Raw genomic sequence first — 22,006 nt, forward strand, 5'->3', positions numbered from 1 at the left:
ATAGATGGTAGTTCCTTTGGACAGTGAACCAGATTATTAACAGGCCATTGGAGAATTCATGATTTATGTTCTCTTATTTATACCTTGAGTCCACTACACACACACACACACACTCACGCACATACACACACATCAATGATTTTCCTTCTTTAACAAGGACAGTGTGCATAATACAAAACTGGACCATTGATTTTGTATCTTGAGAATTTTGATGCCAATTAAAGCAAACACATTTTCTCTGGTTGTGAGGGAAAGAAATAACACATCTCATATTTAAAGAGGACACGTCTCTATGGCAGAGTGTATCATTTGTATGAGATTCAGTCCTTAGCATTTTGAGCTAAAAGGGTGGTGTGTTGAGAGCCCTTTGTCTCAGACCTTGAGGAGAATCCTCCAACTGACACCAAATGTGAAGTTCTTCAACCCATTTGTCACCAAATATGGTGGTTTTTCTTTGCCACTGTCACCAAATATGGGGGTTCTGTTCCTCTTTCACCAAATCCTATGCTTCCACGGTGTTTAGTAAGGGTTTTGCTGATCTCTACTTTTGCCACAATAGAAGGACTTCCTCCAGTCTCCTCGTTAATGCCACCTCTTTATAAGCTTAAGCATCAACTGTCTGATTGCCATTTTTCAGCTGTCATTCGCCAACTTTATGAAAATTTCCTCAAAACATTCCACCAACCAGCATTCACTTCAAAGTTCCTTCCTCCCAACAGCTCCTTACCTCATACATATTATACAAACAATAAATTAAACAGTGTTTCCTAACACAAGCCCAACACAAGGGTTGCTGTGAATCAGAAAACATGTACAGTAGAGTCTCGGTTATCTGACATAAATGGGCAGGCAGAATGTAGGATAAGTGAAACTGTTGGATAAAATATAGGGATAGAACACCTCTCGCTCACCCTCTCTCCCTTGTAGAATCATAGAAGAGTAGAGTTGGAAGAGACCTCATGGGCCATCCAGTCCAACCTCCTGCCAAGAAGCAGGAAATTGCATTCAAAGCACCCCCGACAGATGGCCATCCACCCCTCGCTTGCTCACCGGGCTGGGTCCTGGTTCTGCTGCCACTGACACCACCACCTTTGTTGCTAAGACCCAGCCCGGTGATGAGCAAGTGAGTGAGAGAGGGCGGCAAAGGTGGCAGCAGTGGCAGAAGGCAGGGGGTCTTAGCAAGGAGAAGGAAGAGGGAAAAAGAGGGCAGGTGAGTGAGTGAATGAGAGAGGAAGGGAGGGAGGGCAGGCTGCAAAGGCGACAGCGGCAGCAAAAAGAGAAACCTGGAAAAGGCTGCCAGACTCCTGCTTCTATCGCCAAGTACTATGGCTGACTCTGCTTAGCTTCCAAAATCAGATGGGAGTTGGTACTTTCCCTCAGTTACCAAGAGCAAAAAGAGAAGCCTGGAAAAGGCTGCCAGGTTCCTGCTTCTATCGCCAAGTACTATGGCTGACTCTGCTTAGCTTCCAAAATCAAATGGGAGTTGGTACTTTTTGAGTATTTAGGTCCTAACATGTATATATTGTTACGGGTTTGTAGAAAAACAAACTGCGTGCAGTCCTGTCCAGACTTATCCAGTCCTTTGTTGTATCCACAATGAGCAAAAGAAAAACAAGCCACGAAAATGGAAGAGAAAATCAAAATTTACTCTTAAGTAGCAGAGTCAAAAATCATAATAAAACTTCCAGCAACAAAACTCACATAAAGTCTCTGGCATTAAATTCATGCATCTTCATAGTAGGCTCTCAGTAAGTCCCCAGTAAGTCCCCAAAAGACATTGCAAACATTTCCCAGATATACCCCATTCAGGGAGTGGCTCAAGCCTGTTAGCCCTGATTGTTCCAATTACTCAACCATGAGTTGTAATTAACCAGGTGTTTTTCTCTTAACACACACTTACACAAGTAGTGATCCCACAGAAACTTAGTCACATACATGCATATACAGTAATATATATCAACCCTCAGTTGCCAAGAGTAAAATAAATACAAATTAAAACTTTTGAAAACAAGAGTCAATACAAAAAAACACTAATGGGGGGTACAATTAACATTTTGAGAAAGCAATGTATTTTATGGATTGCCGTAAGTTTTTCGGGCTGTAGGTTCTTCCCCAGTCTCTAACAGACCTCAAGCTCTGAGGATGCCTGCCATAGATGTGGGTGAAACGTCCGGAGAGAATGCCCCTGGAACATGGCCAAACAGCCCGAAAACCTACAGTAATCCAGTGACTCTGTCTGTGAAAGCCTTCAACAACACAGTGTATTTTTTCCAGACAATCAAGAAATAATAATAATGATGCCCTTGGCTGTCCGTCATTCAGACAGCTCTGCCCCCTTCTCTTCACTTCCCGGCTGAATGCTCTGAGCCCAGCGGTGACAGCCAAGCCTCAGCGCTGAACCGGGGTGCAGGGAGGCACCCTCGCAACCCTTCCTGGGTGCTCCAGACTCCGGTGCCTCAACGGCACCCCTAGCAGATTTTGCACCAGCCGCAGTTGCTTACCCGGCTTATAGCTCCCGCTGCCCCAGGCTAAGTTGACAAGGAGCTCATCCCCATCTCACGGATTCAACTGCCAACCTTTAGGTCAACAGAATCAGTGGCAAAAGGGCATAACCCATTGCACCATCACGGCCGCTGGTTACAGTTAATAGTTAGAATTTTTGAAAAGTTACCATCTCTTTCCTTTCTTGCTCTTCGTAATTTAATTAGATAGATGGTTATTAGTTACTTTTTTCTGGGGAAAGCATTGGAATGCTGTAAGCCATTGATTTGTGGTACAAAATAGTCTCAAATCACAGAGCCTAGGAAAACGTTACACCTCATAAACGAGCAAGGTCACCACATACTATACTATAATTGTAATGTAATATTATTCTGCCTGTTATTAAAGGAAAGGAAATAATTACATAACTGCCCTTCTTCTGCATCTCTCCTCTATATTTTTGATAGAATTCTGCTTGCTGAACACACCACTGCTTTCCTTCCCTTTAGCTCCAATTCCATGCTTCTATATTAAGCCGCTTCCTTTCCCTTTGGAAAATACGTGTACAGTAGTTCTTCCTTAGTCATTATCAATAACCTCTGCATGTCTCCTTTGTCGTGTTATTTCTAGTGTAACACATGCTGGGAATTGCCTGCCTCCTTCTGAAGTGAGACCTTGAATGGCTGACTTGCTTTCTCTAGTTGAGCAGACAGATACATCAACCATTGCACAGGAAGCATGACTCCTACTTCCTCTAATTATCTGATAGATATTTCCCCTATATAGCCATGTATAAGTTTAGACATTTGAGTCAAAAAAGCAACCCAGAAAATCTATATGCAGTTTTCCAGCGTGAGTTGTCTATTATTTCTTTTTTTTTTAAAGGTACAGCTATCAGTGTATTATGTTCAATATACTGGTGGGTTTTTTACTCAGGATAATTTACATATATATTTGCCACAAAGAATTTTCTCCAACAGAGTCCTAAAGTACTAATAGTGCTTAAAATTGCAAAGAAATCCTCACATGCCCACTGAGCAGAGGGGAAACTACTGAAATTATTCAGTCTTACTTGAAGTGGAAATTTACATCCCTAAGAGAGATACAGGTTACATCTCTTTGACTTTTGCTAATCAAGTGTTTTTCCTTGAGTGGTGCTGCTCTGGAAAGGGCTGCTCCTGATCATAACAGCTAGAGAGGTTTATAGGGAAAGAGGAAGCACCTTAAATAATTAGCCCTGAAGCCATTTATGGCTTTGGAATTTGAAACCAACACTTTGAGCTAAGCCTGACAAACAACCTGTGATGATCTCACTTTGATGTGAAAGCTTCTTGGGTCACCTTTGGTGTATCTGCCCTGGCATCGGATTGAATAGTAAAGAAAAGGCTGGATCAAGAAAGTCGGAGTCCAAGACAAGTTCCAAAGTTCTGCACATTGAAATTAATTAAACCAATAAATTCAAGTTAGAATGGGAAGCAGCAAGAGCAACAAAAATCTTTACAGGAGAATCCATTTCCAATCTTTCAACTTCAATAAGACTAATAGCCTGATTCCATACCGTTTGGCTCAGTTGCTCAAGGAAGACTCAAAATATAGATGTCCGGAAATTCAGAAGTGACTGCGAAAGAAGAGAAGGTTAAATACACCTGGCCAGTGAGAAGCCCGGAGCAACTGTATCAATTGAATGGTGGATAATCTGACCTTTGGTTGTGTTTCTTGTAAATTTTCAGTGCTGACACATACCATCATGGCACCTGAAGGAAAATATCCACTTCTATAGGGTGCAACTACACTGTTGGATTAATGCAGTTTGGCATCACTGTAATTTGGTGAAGTACCAGCCCTCTTTGGCAAAGAAGGCTAAAGACCTTGTAAAACTACAACTCCCATGATTCCATAGCATTAAGCCATGACAAAGTGTTGCCAGGCTCCATTAATTCTGCAGAGTAGATGTTCTCATGGTGATGCCTGTAGATCCAGATGGCTTTCATTATTGTCCATAGAGGCAGGTGATATAGAGAGATTCCCCCTCCTCCATCCCAGAGGGAAAGACTCTTAAATGAGTTATGAATAACAATTCATTTGAGGTGCCAAATTCAATCCCTGGCAACTCCGATTCAGTGTGCACATAACAGGTGGTAGGAAAAGCTACTGTCAGAGACATGGGAAAGCTGCTGCTGGTTTAGATGTACTAATCATCTGGATCGGTATAAAGCAGGTTTGTATGATCCCTGCATACATAACTATATTACTGAACTATGTGAACAATGGTCTGATTGAGTATAGTGCATTCTTTTGTCAATGGAAAGCTGGTTAGATATATTAGGATACTTGAGATGCTCTTATCAAAAGGAGTGATGTTATTCTGACATGTGAGGCTGAGAAATTCCTCTTTATCTCACTGGTAAGTGTTTGCATCAAGAAAAATACTATAAGAAAAAATGGGTTCCCAAGGGCTTGAACTAACAAGTGTCCACTAAATGGAATAATAACAATGTATTAAATATCATTAAACATTGTATTATATACAATAAACGAATATAAATTTCAGATAAATGGTTACAAATGACAATCAAACTGTTGCATTCACAGTATGATGAATGGTAGTTACATTCACAATGTAATAAACTTTCTTGGTTATTTTCTTGTTTCTTCATAAAAGAAGAGTAGACTCCTGATCCACAACCGGTTACTCGCAGTAGAATAAAACCTGAATGGAGAGTATCATTGATTTGAAACAGAACGCTTTGTTCCACAGTATCTATGAAAGACTTTACGGTTTATTAAGTACATTCTTGAATTGTTTGAACTAAATAACAAAAACCCTACCACCAGACGAAGACTATAGGTAGTCGAAACCAGTTGTGGATCAGGAGTCTACTCTTTTATGAAGAAACAAGAAAATAACCAAGAAAGTCTATTACATTGTGAATATAACTACCATTCATCATACTGTGAATGCAACAGTTTGATTGTCATTTGTAACCATTTATCTGAAATTTATATTTGTTTATTGTATATAATACAATGTTTAATGATATTTAATACATTGTGATCAAGAAAAATAACAATTTGCTTCCTTTTCATGCCACGGTGGCACAATGGGTTAAACCCTTGTGAACTGCTGACTTGAAGATTGGGTTGCTGATCTGAAGTTTGCCAGTTTGAATCCGTGAGATAGGGTGAGCTCCCATCTGTCAGCTCTAACTTGTGGGGACATGAGAGAAGCCTCCCAGTAACACATCCAGGCATTCCCTGGGCAACATCTCTGTAGACAGCCAATTATCTCACAACAGAAGCGACTTGCAGTATGTTCTCAAGTCGCTTTTGACATGATTTTAAAAATGGCAGCCAATATTTGTCACCAGAAGCAGCTTAACTCTGCCTAATGATAGAGCCGGGCCTGAATTTAGATACTTTGCTAATGTAAAGACTCTTTAAAACTCCCTTCGTCCTTCACTTTTCTCCATTTCTTCTTCCTTCTCCTTTCCTTTTGTATTTTGCTTCTTAGGACTGAACTGTACATGACAGCAGCATTAATATTCTTTGTTCAGGCATCAGAACTGTTTAAAGTATAAAATGTGAAGGACTTGTGTAATTCTTCCCCTTCTTGTGTTCCCGCTTCCCTTCATTTCAAATGCTTTTCTCCTAAACTGGCATTGTAGAATGTTAAGTTGACCCATATTTTATTTTATTTTATTGAAAAAAGAATTCCTCTAAGCAACAGCTTAACCCTTTATTTCAGATGCTGAATTGGTGCAGAGGATTAGCTAACCCATTTATTTAGGGAAATCTCTTTCCTTGTTCTCATGCACTTTTTGTTTTTCTGTAGGGAAGCCTGCAAAAGTGCAATTCCTGATCTGCATCTGAAATGATACTGTCTTTTATTTATACCTTCCACTTCCTGCTCAGCTTGTTGCATTTAAAATCTCACCCCTTCTTTCATAGTCTCTCCTTACACTCCGTCCTGAATCCATTTGAAACCAGTGGATTTACAAACTCATTCCTTCTCCTCTGCCATTCTTGTAGGTATAAACATTGATTAAAACCAAGCAAGCATAAATACATGCTCATTTGTATTTACCAAACTTTGCAGCCCACGGAGTTGAAGTTGTGATGGATAATATACACTTTGCTATCGATAACCAAGGAATTGAGTCCTGGGTCTTTCTATTTCAGCCCCCTCATGTGCTGCGGAACGAGGTTCTTTCTCTTGGCAAAGGGGAAAGTAGAGCCATCACCAAACTTTTGCTCGATATTCGAGATGATGATAACCCCCAGGATGTGACAGTGACCATTTTAGATCCCCCGCATCACGGGCGGATAGCGAAGCTTCCTGCGGAGATGCCATCAGTGATGAGTACTTTCCAACTGAGTGACCTTTCAGAGGGCCTAGTGCATTACATCCATGATGGATCCAACAGTTTAGAAGACATGGTGCTCCTGCAAGCCAGTGATGGTTACTACTTTCAGAATATACTCTTCCACATCAAGATTGTTCCAAAGGTAAGTGCTGTTGTGATATCAGTTCCCTCCAGAAAGGCATGCTTTGTAGCCCTGTGAGTGTGTCCATAGAAATAAATTGGGTCTTAGATTCAGTGGGATGTATTTGCAAGGATTATATGCATACAAATGCGGTTTCAACAAGACCTTGCATATATTATAATGACTGTAATTGTGGTTGTGTGGGAGCCTCTAACAGAGTGGAGGCTATATGAATTAAACATGTGGGTAAAGGTAAAGGTTTCCCCTGACGTTAAGTCCAGTCGTGATCAACTCTGGGGGTTGGTGCTCATCTCCATTTCTAAGCCGAAGAGCCGGCGTTGTCCATAGACATTTATTTATTTATTTATTTATTTATTTATTTATTTATTTATTTATTTACAGTATTTTTATTCCGCCCTTCTCACCCCAAAGGGGACTCAGGGCGGATCACATTATACACACATACGGCAAACATTCAATGCCCATAAACACATCAAACAGAGACAGACAAACGCAGAGGCAATATACACATCGAACCGAGACAGAGACAGACAGACAGATGCAGAGGCAATTTAACCTTCTCCTGAGGGGATGTTTGATTCTGGCCACAGGGGGGAGCAGCTGCTTCATCATCCATTCTGACGGCACTTCCTCATTCCAAGTTGTAAATTAGTTAAACTTGCCTCCCCACTTTTATAAGTGGTACCTTATTTCCTACTTGATAGATGCAACTATCTTTCGGGTTGCTAGGTCAGCAATAATTTTTATTTTTAATTGACGGGTGCTCACCCCGCCACGGGCTGGCCTCGAACTCATGACCTCATGGTCAGAGTGATTTATTGCAGCAGGCTGCTCAACAGCCTGCGCCACAGCCCGGCCCTGGACATCTCCAGGTCATGTGGCCGGCATGACTGTATGGAGCACTGTTACCTTCCGGCTGGAGCAGTACCTATTAATCTACTCCCATTTGCATGTTTTCAAACTGCTAGGGTGGCAGGAGCTGGGGCTAACAGCGGGCGCTCATTTCGCTCCCGGGATTTGAACCTGGGACCTTTTGGTCCGCAAGTTCAGCAGCTCAGCGCTTTAACACGCTTTGCCACCAGGGGCCCGAATTAAACATGACATCCATATAAATCTTTAGCCATGTGAGTGAGAATAGTTGTGTGCTTTGCTGTTAACTTTGATTTAAGTCAGTGTGGTCCACTCTGCAGCCTGCAGACTGCATGAGGCCCACCAATTCATTTTTGTTGGCCCTTGCCCATCTTACTGGAAAAATATTTTAATTTAACATTTAGAAAACAATCGTTTACCCTTCTTACTGCTTTAAAATTTTAAGAAACATTTTCTTTCTGGAATGTCTCTGTCCCTCACATTCCTATACTAAAGTTTGATTGGCCCTCGGGTAACTAAAGGTTGGACCACACTGATTTAAGTGATCTATGAATGAGAGAACTCCAAGTCACCCTGTCCTCAACACCTCTGCTCAGGTCTTGAAAATTCATGCCTGTGGCTTCCTGGGTTGAATCTATCCATCTATACTGTAGTCTTCTTCTTCCCCTTCTGCCTTCCACCTTGTCAAGCTTTACTGACTTATCTAGTGGGCCTAACAATATGTCCAAAGTATGATAGCCTCAGTTTAGTCTGGAGAGAATTAGGGCTTGACTTGCTGTAAGACCCATTTATTTGTCCTCTCTCCTCTAGGACCACTTTTCATGTGTGCTGGTTTTCTTCCTATCAGCTTTTTTCACTGTTCAGCTTTCACAACCATACATAGAAATGTGTAATTCAATAACATGGACAATCTTAAATTTAGTATTCTCTTCTGCAGAAGAGAAGGCTGAGAGGAGACATGATAGCCATGTATAAATATGTGAGGGCAAGTCATAGGGAGGAGGGAGAAAGCTTGTTTTTTGCTGCCCTGGAGACTAGGACGCGGAACAGTGGTGTCAATCTACACAAAAGGAGATTCCACCTGAACATTAGGAGAAACTTCCTAACTGTGAAAGCTGTTCAGCAGTGGAACTCACTGCCCTGGAGTGTGGTAGATGCTCCTTCTTTGGAGGCTTTTAAACAGAGGCTGGATGGCCATCTGTCAGGGGTGCTTTGAGTGCAATTTTCTTGCTTCTTGGCAAGGGTTGGACTGGATGGCCCACAAGGTCTCTTCCAACTCTATGATTCTATGATATACCTTTGCATCTTTGTCTAGTTCCTTCATGGTGGCCCTTCTGAATTTTAGTGGTCTTATGATTTCTTCATGCAGCCCCCATTCTTATTTATGACTGAGACAAGCAATAGTAAACCTTAAATTATTTTAATGTCTTTATTGCCTACTTTAAAGTCATGTAAACCATCTGTGGTGTTTATGTTTTGACTTCTTAATGTTGTGTAAACTTGCTTTTGCACTTTCTTCCTTGACTTTCTTCAGTAATCGTTCCAAGCCTTTGTTGTTTTATTAAGCCATACATTTGATTAAAACACTATGGTTAAAATATGAAAACACGTAAAATACACATTACATACTACAAACAACACACTCAATGTGATTCTATTGAAGTCAACCAAAACTGAAAGCTTGTCAAAACAAGAGGATCTTTTCATACTGACGGAGTTGCAAAATGCTAGGAGCATGACAAATCACCTCTGAATGTTCCTTGCCTAAGAAAGCCCTATAAAACTCATTGAGGTCATCATAAATAGGAGACTTTGATGTTACATGAATATGTTTGGAGAATGAGAATCCTTTACATTTGGGGGGAGTATAATTTCACACTTCTAGTTTTAAGTGGGGTAAAGTGTCACCATGTTTTGGGGAAGGATCTAGAGCATTTTGCTTCCCTTGCTGAGGAATTGTGTAGTGTGGTTTCTATTTTTGGACTTTACTTTTGGATTTTTCATTTGTATCACATTCTATGCAAAAGGGAGGGAATGTGTGTGGCAGTGTGGGGACCTCTCCTGCAGCTCCCCATTCTGCTTACAGCTGGTTTGTAATAACTTGTATATTAGCTTTTGTGGTTTGCAGACAAAATTACAACAATACGGCTTAGCTTTCATTGCCTGCCAATCCCTGCAGCTGAGAGAGGCCTTTGCATGCGGCAAGGGGGTTGCTTGTTCTCACTTTGATTCCTTGTAGATTTGTAGAGCATTTAATAACAAAGAAATTTTCATTTAATTTGGACATGCTGCAACAGAGCAGCATCCCGTGTGCTTGGCAACAAAATTGCCTTCTATTTTGAATCTTGTGGAGACAAACCAGAGTGGCAGCTCTCAAGGCATTTGAAAACCAGGGGTAGGCTGCCTCTGAATATGGAAGTTCTATTTTTGTATTTCAAGAACAACAATGATTCATCCATCTTGTATAATTTTTTAGTAAAAGTTTGTGAGTGTGAATTTGTTAAGTTTGATTTTGATTTGCATAAATGCAGAGCTCTTTTTGTTATTTCTTAGTATGCCATTCAGTCCAGTTGTTTTGCTAGGATCCATCTTCCCCAGCTTGAGGCTCCCAAGATATCTGATACTCAAACACCCATTATCCCCAGCCAGGCCAAGACTTAGTTCTACAGTAGAGTCTCACTTATTCAACATTCGCTTATCCAACATTCTGGTTTATCCAATGTAGTTTGCCTCCCGCCCCGATCCACAGCTTTTTCTCTAGGCAGCAAGCATTGAACTTTTTATGGATTTAATTTTTGACAATGTTGCTACTGAACGTTCATTTTATGCAGTTCTATCTTTATTTGTAGTTGATTTGTTAATAGTCAATATTTAGTCAATATTTTCAATATGTTGTGATTTTTGGTGCTAAATTCATAAATACAGTAATTACTACATAACGTTACTGTGTTTTGGACTACTTTTTCTGTCAATTTGTTGTAAAACATGATGTTTTTGGTGCTTAATTTGTAAAATCGTAACGTAATTTGATGTTTAATAGGCTTTTCCTTAATCTCTCATTATCCAACATTTTTGCTTATCCAACGTTCTGTTTATGTAAGATCATAGAATAGTAGAGTTGGAAGAGACCTCATGGGCCATCCAGTCCAACCAGATAAGTGAGACTCTACTGTATTTTATTTGGTATCCATTTTATGGACCTCCTGAGGTGTGTCCCTCTTTTCACTCATTCATTTGAAATTTATGCCCCCTTTTTGTCCTGATATGAGACCTGTAATTCAGTGTAGGATGAAGCAAAATGCAATAAAATGAATATAATACAAAACTTGTAAATCTTTGTAAGATAGAGTGTCCAAAAGTGGTTATCTGTGAGTGACATTGTTCTACTTCCTCTGCTTTTAATTCCCATTGAAAAGAAAACTTTCTCCACATTGATTTAAAGTTGTTTGGATTGGCTTTGTCTTCTTTTTTCTTAAAAAAAGATGATGGAAACTTCTTCTAAATATTGTTATGGATTTGTTCTGTTGTTTCCTAACTATATTCAATAATCCAAAGGCTGCACATTGCAGGAGTTTCCCAGGGGGACAATATTTTTGCTTTCCTCTGGCCTTTCTGAAGATTCCTGATTTTATTCTGTGGAACTATGGGGCTTTCCACTCAGTCATATAACCCAGGATATCAAGGCAGAAAATCCCACATCTGCTTTGAACTGGGTTATATGAGTTTACATTGCCATATACTCCCATTCCAAGCAGATAATGTGGGATTTTATTCAGTTGTGTGGAAAGGGTCTGAGTGTGAACAGTGCCATGCCCTGTTATAGGAATGAGCAGACTGGGGTCTGCTCCTGTTTTATAATAGGAATCCCCCATTCTACTAACAAGAGAATAGAGTGGAGGGTGGAAATAGTTGAGCCAATTACTGCCTGTGCATTAGAGCTATAAAATGTATAGTCAAATATAAGCTTACACCTCATTTGTTGCAATCTGGGGCTGGGAGTGCTGCACAAAGCCAGGTCAAAGGCTACCAGTTGGTTATCCCCATTTTCCAGATGAGGAATACTAAGATTAAGATAGGTGGCAAGTACAAAAGGTTAACTATTATTGTTGTAAAACTGTGGGGGTCCAATTGGAAAGTTATGTTTATAAAGAATGAGTTGGTGAGAAACGTGTGCATCTACACTGTCAAATTAATACAGTTTAACATAATTTTAAATGCCATGACTCAATTCTATGGAATTATGGGAGTTGTAGTTTTACAATGTCTTTATCCTTCTCTGCAAAGAGTGCTGGTGCCTCAACAAATTACAGCTCCCAGGCTTCTATAGTACTGAACCATGGGCAGTTAAAGTGGTGTCAAACTGCATTAATTCTAATGTGTGGATGCACCAAAAGACTCACCAAGAGTTTCAGACAGAAATTAAGCCTGTGACGCTAATTCACCTGACAGACATACTTTATCACTCAATTTAATCTCTTCCCATAATCAACGGTCATTCAAGTGATGCTTCAAACCATAACTCACACCTTCATGTATGTTGCTTTATCCACTTGACTGGTAGGAGTCAGGAAGTATATGGATCTACTGCTAGTGGCCCAGAGATATATCAGTAGATCTCTATCTATCTTCTTTATATAGCAGCAGAGTGATGGATGCTTGATTCTATTGAGCTGTTGAGAACATTATATCCCCTTTCTGTTGATCACGCGGGCTTTGCACCAAAAAATGATGAAGGTGAATTGCTGAATATAATTTGCTTTATTAGCCAATTCTACACTTGCTTGTCTCATTTTGCAACAGTTTGGGAAAGAGAGCAAGGAAAGCTGCTCTGGTGTGAGAGAGGTTTGACTCTGAAGTACGGCTGGCACATGCCCAGTTTCTGCCATAGCCTAATGATCACCTTTCCACAATAGCCTTGGGAGGCAAAAACCAGATGCCAGGTTTATTCCTGGAGAAGCAGTGTCTAGACATACATAAAAGAAGATTTCTTTCTCTCCCCTCTCTCCTCCACCTCCTTTCTTCTTTTCTCCTTCTTGGTTTTTATCCAAAAGCTGTTACAGATCCTGGTATAACCCTAGCTGGAGGGTTTCTCTTTTCCATACCCGTGTTCTTAATCTGAGAACACGAGGCTTATTAAAATGAGTGACGGAACCATTTCGGTGGAGTGTGTCCTGGTTTCAAAGGATGTTTGCAGAATTTCAGCAAAAATGGCTTAAAGAATAATAAACGTCTTTGAAAAAAGATCCACATTGTAAAATGGTACGAACATGTGAACATCAAAGCAATAATGGAAAGCACTAACAGAGCTGAGATAATATTTAATCCATTTCAACTGTGTTCTGGCAGCTGCAAAATGTGTTCTCAGCTGTTTCAGTCAAAAAGCAATCGGGTTGTTAAAGAAGCCATTTCTGAAATCTGAAGAAACTGCATTCAGAGGATCCATTTGGAAAAAAACTATCACGACAAAGGCAAATTATCCATGAGCATATGCAGATCACCTTCCCTTTCTTTAAAAAATATTCCTTTGTGTCTCCCAGAAATATATTCATGTGTGCTTTGCCATCTGTGCCAGGATTGCAAAGAATATTTTCTTTCCTTGATGAGAAAGAGCATTTCAATATGTTGAGATATCCCATGAGGAAAAGGTTAAACTGTTGTGAGGTTTTTCACTTTTCAGGAATTTGTTTGCAAACATTTCACAAAAGTTTCCTTTGTAAAAAACATGTGACTTTTTTTCAAAAAAAGTTTTGAAATAGAGGGGGGAAAAAAACACAAAATGAGTTAGAAAAATTATTATGTTGCCCAGCAAGGAGAAGGGCCGGGTATTAGCACAGCAGGCTAAACTACCAGATTCAGTAAATCTTATCAATCAAAAGGTTGACAGTTCAAAGCCCGGGTCAGGGTGAGCTCCTGGTCTTTAGCTCAGCTTCCGCCTGCGTAGCGGTTCGAAAGCATAATGTGAGTAGATAAATAGGTACTGCTCCAAAGCGGGGAGATATTTTAAGGCACCCATAAGGAAATGCCAGAAAAAATGCCAGTGATTCAATCGAAGAGGAAGTTTACAAACAAAAGCTCTTCGGCAGGGAGATGGAGCAACAGCACCCCCCTGTGGCCTGAACCGAGCACAAGCCTCCCAAGATGCTGAAGATGGGAAAAGCCTATCTACCTATCTTTATCTATGTACAGTTGTCTGTTTTGTCAGTGTATAAACGGCATTGGATTTTTGTCGCATATGTATGTTCTGTGAGCCACGCTGGGTCCCCTTTGGGGTGAGAATGGCGGAATATAAATACTGTAAATAAATAAATAAATATCTCTATTATTCATTTTTGTCACAATTTACAAATAATGTCAATATTTACATTTCTAGTTCACACTGTCATCCGCTTTCAGTGAAATGTAGATGCCATCACATTGTAGGGAAAAATCTCAACTGCAGTTTTTTGAGAAGTTTCACATTAAGACAACTGCCATGGCTTCCTTTCTCCATCCCTCAGGAAAAATTCTGGGGATTCGACTCCTGGTCTCCGGAATTGCAGTTCAACACTTAAATTGCTACACTGGCTCTCTGTTATTATGTTGAGTCCCTACCTACAATTTTAAATGTTGTAATCAAGGGGAAAGTTGACTGCCTTAATGAGAACAAGACCTTTGTTCATGTTTTTCATTACTATCCTACCATCCCAGTCCTGGCCTATTGCCAAAAGAAAAAGAAAAATCATTTTGTGTAGACATCAAGGCTGCTGTTATATAGCCAGATGCAGAACTGGTTCTCATTTTAGCCATTTGTTCTCTTGTTATATTTTATTGTTTTTATAATTATATTGTTATGTTCTGATTGTGTAAATGGCTTTGCAAGTTAATTTTGAAAATCCATATAAAGTAGTTTTTGGAAAGCAATATATATATATATATATATATATATATATATATATATATATATATATATAGATAGTGTGTGTGTGTGTGTATTAATGATAATCATATTTGGGTTCTTCCTTCCCTTTCCCTCATCTCATCCAGTTCATCTCATCCAGAGGGTAAAACGTGCATGGAAGCATATCTTCCAGTTCCTCATTGATGAAAGCTAAGAGTCATGTTACCCAACATCAGGTTGTGGTCATGATGGCAAAAGTGATTGAGGAGGAAGAACTTCTCAGCTATATAAGAGGCTGTAGCAGTTTGCTTTTGCCTGAGCCTAATGGAAAGGTTGATTTGAACCTCTCCTCTCCTCCCTGATGACTTTATTGAATACAAACTACATTTTCACTTTAAACACAATTTGCAACAATTGACATAAGCTGGGAACAAAGGTGGAAAATGGGAGGTGGAGATAGAAAATGGGACATTTTGAAAGCAGATGAAAAACTGGGATGACATAGGATTAATCGGGACTGTTCTTGCAAAATTATGACAATTGGTGGCTCCATGAAGAGTGTGTTATAAAGTATCCCAATTTTCACATCAGCCATAAGTGATTCTATACAGAACTGTGTCCCTTCCAAATAGTTGGTAAGAGAAAAGAAGTAGAAAGAAGTGAAGAGTTGGTTGATAACATTTCCTTGGCATGTATGTATATATGATATGTACGTACATGATAATTATGTATGAGTATGTACCTCTAAGTCACCTATGACTCCAAGAACTTCATAGGGTTTTCTTGAGCAAGGAATACTCAGAGGTGTTTGCTGGTTCCTTCATCTGAAATATAGCCTAAAGCACCTGGTATTTGTTGGTTTTCAGAGTTCTGAAGATCTGAAAGGATCTGGTGTCATTGGGTATTTAAGTCATCTTTTTATATTATACCTAGGAATATTCTTTGATTCTTAAATAAAGCAATTTTAATACCCTATATGCTTATAGGACTTCAAAGTATATCAAGTCTCTCCAATTTCTCCTTTGCTGTAATAATTCCAGATAATCTTTTTCAGCTTTCCCAGAGGGCCACCCATTTCTTATGAAAATGTATGATTTTCTGATAGTTTCAAACACAGTGGTTTGTTCAAGCTGAGGGAACTTTGCAGTTTACTTTTGAAACAGATTCCCTATGTTTTAATGGGCATATTGGAATCACCATCATCCCACATCCCCAAGTAAAGCTCATGGAGATTGTTAGGCTTCTGTAATGATTTGAAATGTGTTAAAAGATTAATGTTGATGATAATGAGTAGTGATGCGCATTTCAATAGATTAATTGGTATTACTGATCTACAGAAAATTTAGTTGCTAATTGTAATGTCTTTTTTCCTTCTATTATGCATCAATCAGTGAAGAGCTCTGATCAGAGCTTGGAAAAAAGCTTGGAAATTGCAATTCTCAGACATCAGTAATTGAAATGGAAGCTGTAGGTGAAAATAAGGGCTTTACCAAGCTCTAGACTGAACTAGTCCAATTCTGATTGTGATTGTGTGGCATATATTTCTGTACACCAGCATTCAAATGTTTTGTCTTAAAGCTTTTGACTGCTGAAGTTCCCCTTGATCTTACTACAGAAGTTGCCCAGACTGTAAACTGATCTTGCTACATCAATGTACCTGAGGGCAATTGGGTTTTCCAGGCTGTATGACCATGTTCTAGAAGCCTTCTCTCCTGATGTTTCGCCCACGTCTATAGCAGGTATCCTCAGGTTGTGAGAAGGCTTCTGGAACTTGGTCATACAGTCTGGAAAACTCACAGCAACCCATGCATAACTTCCATCAGTGCTACTAGAGATTTCACACACACATACAATCTGGAAGGTCTGAAGTCATGTAGGAACCATTGCACCATCCAAGCAGTGAAAAACACATGTGGGACATCTGGAAGTGATGCTCACATAATAAATGTTTCCCTCTATTACAAGCAGAATGGAGAATGGTGTCAATTCTGGGGCTATTCCTTGGCACATACTTCAGCTATTGCTTATTTCTCATAAAGCAATGCAGGGTCCAATAGATCAGAGGCACAAGATATTCTCCAGGGTTGGTGATAGGAATGCAGCCAAGTTGGTTGAGTCTTTGTACTGAGAAACAGAACTTGGAGAAGACATGAAATACAACCAAGCTGGTCCCTGTTATTTCTTCCAAGTTGAAGAACTGCGGTTTTCATTCTAATCAACATGAAGTTACCACTATAGTGCTGTCAGTTGGATAGATCTCAAGCTAAACCCAAAATTGTTTGGGTTTATCTTGACATCTGTCTCATTGACGATGCTGGCTGCAGAGTTCTTTAAGTTGCAGTCCAAAAAAAGGAACTTTTCCCAAGCCCTGGCGTGATATACTCAGGTTAATAATAATAATAATAATAATAATAATAATAATAATAATAATAATAATAATAATAATAATAATAATAACTTTATTTATACCCCGCCACCATCTCCCTATGGGGACTCGGGGTGGCTAACATGGGGCAGAGGCCCAAACAACATAAGGACAAAATATAAGCAACATAATACAAATCACAAAATAAAAAATATATAAAACAGTAATACAATATCAATTAAAACAACAATACAAAGACCACCTAATTTTTTGTTTTTGTTTCCTGTCTCATTTCAAACTTGAAGATTTTTTTTTTTCGTGTCAGGAGCAACCGGAGTTGCTTCTGGAGTGAGAGAATTGGCCGTCTGCAAGGACGTTGCCCAGGAGACGCCCGGATGTTTTGATGTTTTACCATCCTTGTGGGAGGCTTCTCTCATGTCCCCGCATGGAGCTGGAGCTGAAAGAGGGAGCTCATCCGCGCTCTCCCTGGGTGGGCTTTGAACCTGGCAGCCTTCAGGTCAGCAACCCAACCTTCAAGTCATGAGGCTTTTATCCCCTAGGCCAGTGGAGGCTCCTAACATTGAAGATGAATTACTGGGAACACTGAGAAGGAAGTTTGTTCAAACTTTTCTGCTTTATTTCTAGTGCTTGATAAGTGGTGATATTTCTGGTCTTTTAAATAATGTTCAGACTGTTAATTTGTTTCTAGCATCTATAGATCTTTTTGATGATTTTATTTACTTTTAGTCCCCTTTGAAGACCAGTGAGGTCCCTCGGTTGGTTGCCAGCCCCATGGTGTGGGTCCCAGAGGGAGGGATGCTGCAGATCACCAACAGGATTCTGCAAGCTGAGATGCCTGGAGTCAGCGATTCTGCAATTGTCTACACTATTCAAGATCAGCCACGCTATGGTAAGCAGAGATTAAACATGGAAAGAATGTTAACTCTTCATATACAGGGAGAGAACTGTAGAAATTATTTATCCTTGCTTGTGTAAAACAAAATATTGGAATATTGACATCCTTAGAAAAGATGCATGAAATCTTCTGTTCTTGAAATTCCTAGCAATGTTTAGTTGAGCCAAACTTACCAATTTGTTTCAAAATTCGATAGGCAATAAGGACTGCAAGCAATTCATTCACTTTGGCAGTTCTTAGGATGTTGTAGATTTATACTCACCGTCACTGTGCTCTTCAAATTTCTCCCAAATTTTAAAAGCTAAAGTGTTTTATGTGCCCAAAATGGCCTTCAAATTCCCTTTTGTGAAAATTTGCTTTGGAATGCTGGTGGAGGGTTTGGGATCTCATAAATAACTTTGGGGGTCTGTATATGCCCCAGATGCTGTATTTTTCCCCATTCTACTATAGATCTGACAACATTGTTGCCTGAAATATATTTATGGTTTCCAAACAAACCACTTTGTTAGAGCTGAACAACTGACACTTTATACCGAGAGAGCTCAAATAAAAAGCTAGTGCCTTCGTTCTATCTATGGGGTCTCTCTGCTAATTATTATGAATGGAAAGCATTAGTGTACAAGACAGCAATTTTATCCTCAGGGCTTCTTCTTTTCCTGCAGCCTCTCCACTTTCTAAAGTTATAATTCCTCTACTTGTATCATCCCTAATTATCTCCTTGGCAACTAATTGATGGTGCAAACAGAGAAGTTATTGCTTCAGTACTGGAGTAAGTGGATGAACCCCTTCTCCCAGATATAGAAGGTACAGGACTAGAAATAGCTAGGTTCATATGATATAATCTCCTTGGGATGTAAATAAATAAACCTTAGGGTAGATCATAAGACAGTAGTAAAAAAAGAGGTGTGGTATGTGTGTGTGTATATATGTGTGTGTGTGTGTGTGTATGTGTGTGTATATATATACACACACACACACACACACACACATATATATACATACATACATACAGTAGAGCCTTGCTTATCCAACATAAACATGCCGGCAGAATGTTGGATAAGCAAAAATGTTGGATAATAAGGAGAAATTAAGGAAAAGCCTATTAAACGTCAAGTTACATTATGATTTTACAAATTAAGCACCAAAACACCATGTTTTACAACAAATCGACAGAAAAAGCAGTTCAATACACTGTAACACTATGTAGTAATTACTGTATTTACAAATTTAGCACCAAAACATTGCAATGTATTGAAAACATTAACTACGAACACACTGATTACTAAAAGGCAGACTGCATTGGATAATACAGAATGTTGGATAATCGAAGGTTGGATAAGCGAGATACTACTGTATGTGTGTGTGTGTGTATTTTCCCCAAATCCTCTGTTTTCGTGGACATTGAGTGTATCCATACTCCAGATTTACTACTGTGGAAAATTCTGCAATTTGTAGTTATAGGTTATGTGGTTAAAATTCTCTACTAAACAGTTCTAGTCTAATGGCCTCAAACTTTGGTCCTCCTGTTTTGTATTTATCCTATCCTCTACGTTCCCTATTTTCCTGGCCATTTGGTATATCCATACTGCACATTTACCACGTTAAGTGCTGTAGCTTTACTCCAAAAAATATCCTGTGATTTGCAAAAGATGATGTTCTTAGAATTTTCTGCTGGAGACCTGTCGCCCAATGGCCTCAAACTTTGGTCATCCAGGTATTTTGGATTTAACCTATGTTTTACTCACTCAGTACAGCAGTGGTTCTCAACCTGTGAGTCCTTAGATGTTTTGGTCTCCAACTCCCAGAAATCCTAACAGCTGGTAAACTGGCTGAGATTTCTGGGAGTTGTAGGCCAAAACACCTGGGGACCCGCCGGTTGAGAACCACTGCAGTACAGGGAGCTAAAGTCCAACACATCTGCAAGAATAACACAGTTTTGGTAATTTAGTGTGTGATTAATAAATCCCAATTTACCAAAGATCAAAGTCCTATTGATTCATATTGTAAATCAAATGTAATATCAGCGTTACTAACTGGCTCCAACCCTTATAGTAATATTGTTACCTTTTGGAGGTCTCGGTGTTGCTGTTGCTTCAGTTGTTTTTCTACAGCTATGATCCAAGTTGACTTTAACTGCAGCGGCATGGTTTTATAAAGAGTGTGAAGAAAGATGCAGAAAATGATGTATCAATTACATGCCAGATCAGCTGGGTGTGTGGGTTTATTTAATTGAGATGTATGTGCTTTAAATAATTTAGCAGTCAGATATTAAACAGACATCACAGAAACCCCAGCGAGATTCAATCTGTCAGTTGCACAAACATGGACAGCAAGACAAGGGAATCCAAAACATCAGTGTAATGGAATCTGAATCTGCAATGTCAGAATAGATTATGGACATGAATTGTTGTGTCTCGCTCTCAGCCCAGCAGACAACTATAAGGAGCAATACTAATACTAAATCTCAGTATTATTGCCAGCCTGATAGGATTTCTGTTGAAAGTTGTCCAAGCACCTTTAATAATGTTTGAAAAATGTGGCTATTACACAGCCTCTGGGTGGCTTCAGATTTTTCTGTCAGAGTTACTGAACCTGGAATTCAGCTCATAGCTTAGAAAAGTTACTTGTTTTGCATGTGGGCTATCCCTCCTATTATTAAGGTGAGCCAGCAGTCAATCAGGATGGGTGGATTGTGGGATCACTACATTCGCTAGGAATCCTTCATTTCCTAGGAAAATGCCCCAGTTTTGTTAACTGCAGTGGGTTCCCACATGGGATGGTTGAACATGGAGCACAGGTTTAAGGGCCAGCAGTTCTTGGTTGTCCATTGCCTGAAATGCTCTTCACTAGTCTTAGTAGATCACAAGCTGAGTATGAGTCAACACTGTGATGTGAGAACTTTGAAAAATCAGTACAATTCTAGGCTGCCTCAATAGGTGTATGGAATCTCGACTGAGGAAAATATAGGACCACTCTATTCTGCTTTGGTCAGACCTCACCTGGAATACAGTTCTGGGCACTGCAATAAAGCTGGGTATTAACCAGCTGGAATGTGCCCAAAAAGAAAGTGAGAGGTGAGAGGCAAGACAAAGATCCACGCAGAGGAAAGGTGTTCTTACCATATATCAAGGGAACCACTGACTGCATAGGCAAACTGATGAAGAAGCACAACCTACAACTATCTACAGACCCACAGAGAAAATCCAACAAATGCTATGGTCAGTGAAAGACAAGAGGGATCCTCTCTCCTCTGCAGGAGTCTACCATGCAGCTGTGGACAACCACCAAATGCAGCGCCCAAACATGAGTTAAAGAACATGAAAGGCACTGCAGACTAATTTAACCAGAGAAATCAGCCATAGCAGAGCACCTGATGAACCAGCCTGGACACAGGATATTATATGAGAACACAGAAATGCTGGACCACTCCAACAACTATCATGTCAGACTACACAGAGAAGCCACTGAAATCCACAAGCATGTGGACAACTTCAACAGAAAGGAGGATACCATGAAAATGAACAAAATCTGGCTATCTGTATTAAAAAAAACTCTAAAATCAAAACAGTAGATGGGAAGCAACACTCTGAGGGCAGAGGAGCCCCAAAGACGGCTAATGATTGAACAAAGGATGCCCCCAGGCAAGAGACAAACCTTTCCAATGCTAATTAGGTTGATTAACTGAAACATTAATGCTGGCTTCCAACTGACAAAGGACTCTTGTCACACCCGGGACTCTCCACAGATATATATTCCTTTCCTTGCCTTGTTTATCCATGCCTCACAACCTCTGAGGATGCCTGCCATACGTAGATGTGGGCGAAACGTCAGGAGAGAATACTTCTGGAACATGGCCACACAGCCCAAAAGACATACAACAACCCTGTGATCCCGGCCATGAAAGCCTTCGACAACAAAATGATCAAAGTTGTTGAAGCCATGCCCTAAGAGAAACAGCTCAGGGAGCTGAGTATGTTTCACTTGGAGAAGA

General features: G+C 39.8%; 1 protein-coding gene across 1 annotated transcript in view; it reads left to right on the forward strand.

The window, feature by feature from the left end:
* The window catches only part of fras1 (Fraser extracellular matrix complex subunit 1), a 386,797-nt gene that overhangs the window by 271,811 nt on the left and 92,980 nt on the right, over positions 1-22,006 (forward strand). Inside the window, exons 28-29 of the mRNA XM_062981362.1 lie at positions 6,661-6,987; positions 17,847-18,009. Coding sequence (XP_062837432.1) covers positions 6,661-6,987; positions 17,847-18,009 — 490 coding nt within the window. The remainder of the gene's footprint in view (positions 1-6,660; positions 6,988-17,846; positions 18,010-22,006) is intronic.

The sequence above is a fragment of the Anolis carolinensis genome, chromosome 5, assembly GCF_035594765.1.
Source record: "Anolis carolinensis isolate JA03-04 chromosome 5, rAnoCar3.1.pri, whole genome shotgun sequence".
NCBI classification, from domain to species: Eukaryota; Metazoa; Chordata; class Lepidosauria; order Squamata; family Dactyloidae; genus Anolis; species Anolis carolinensis.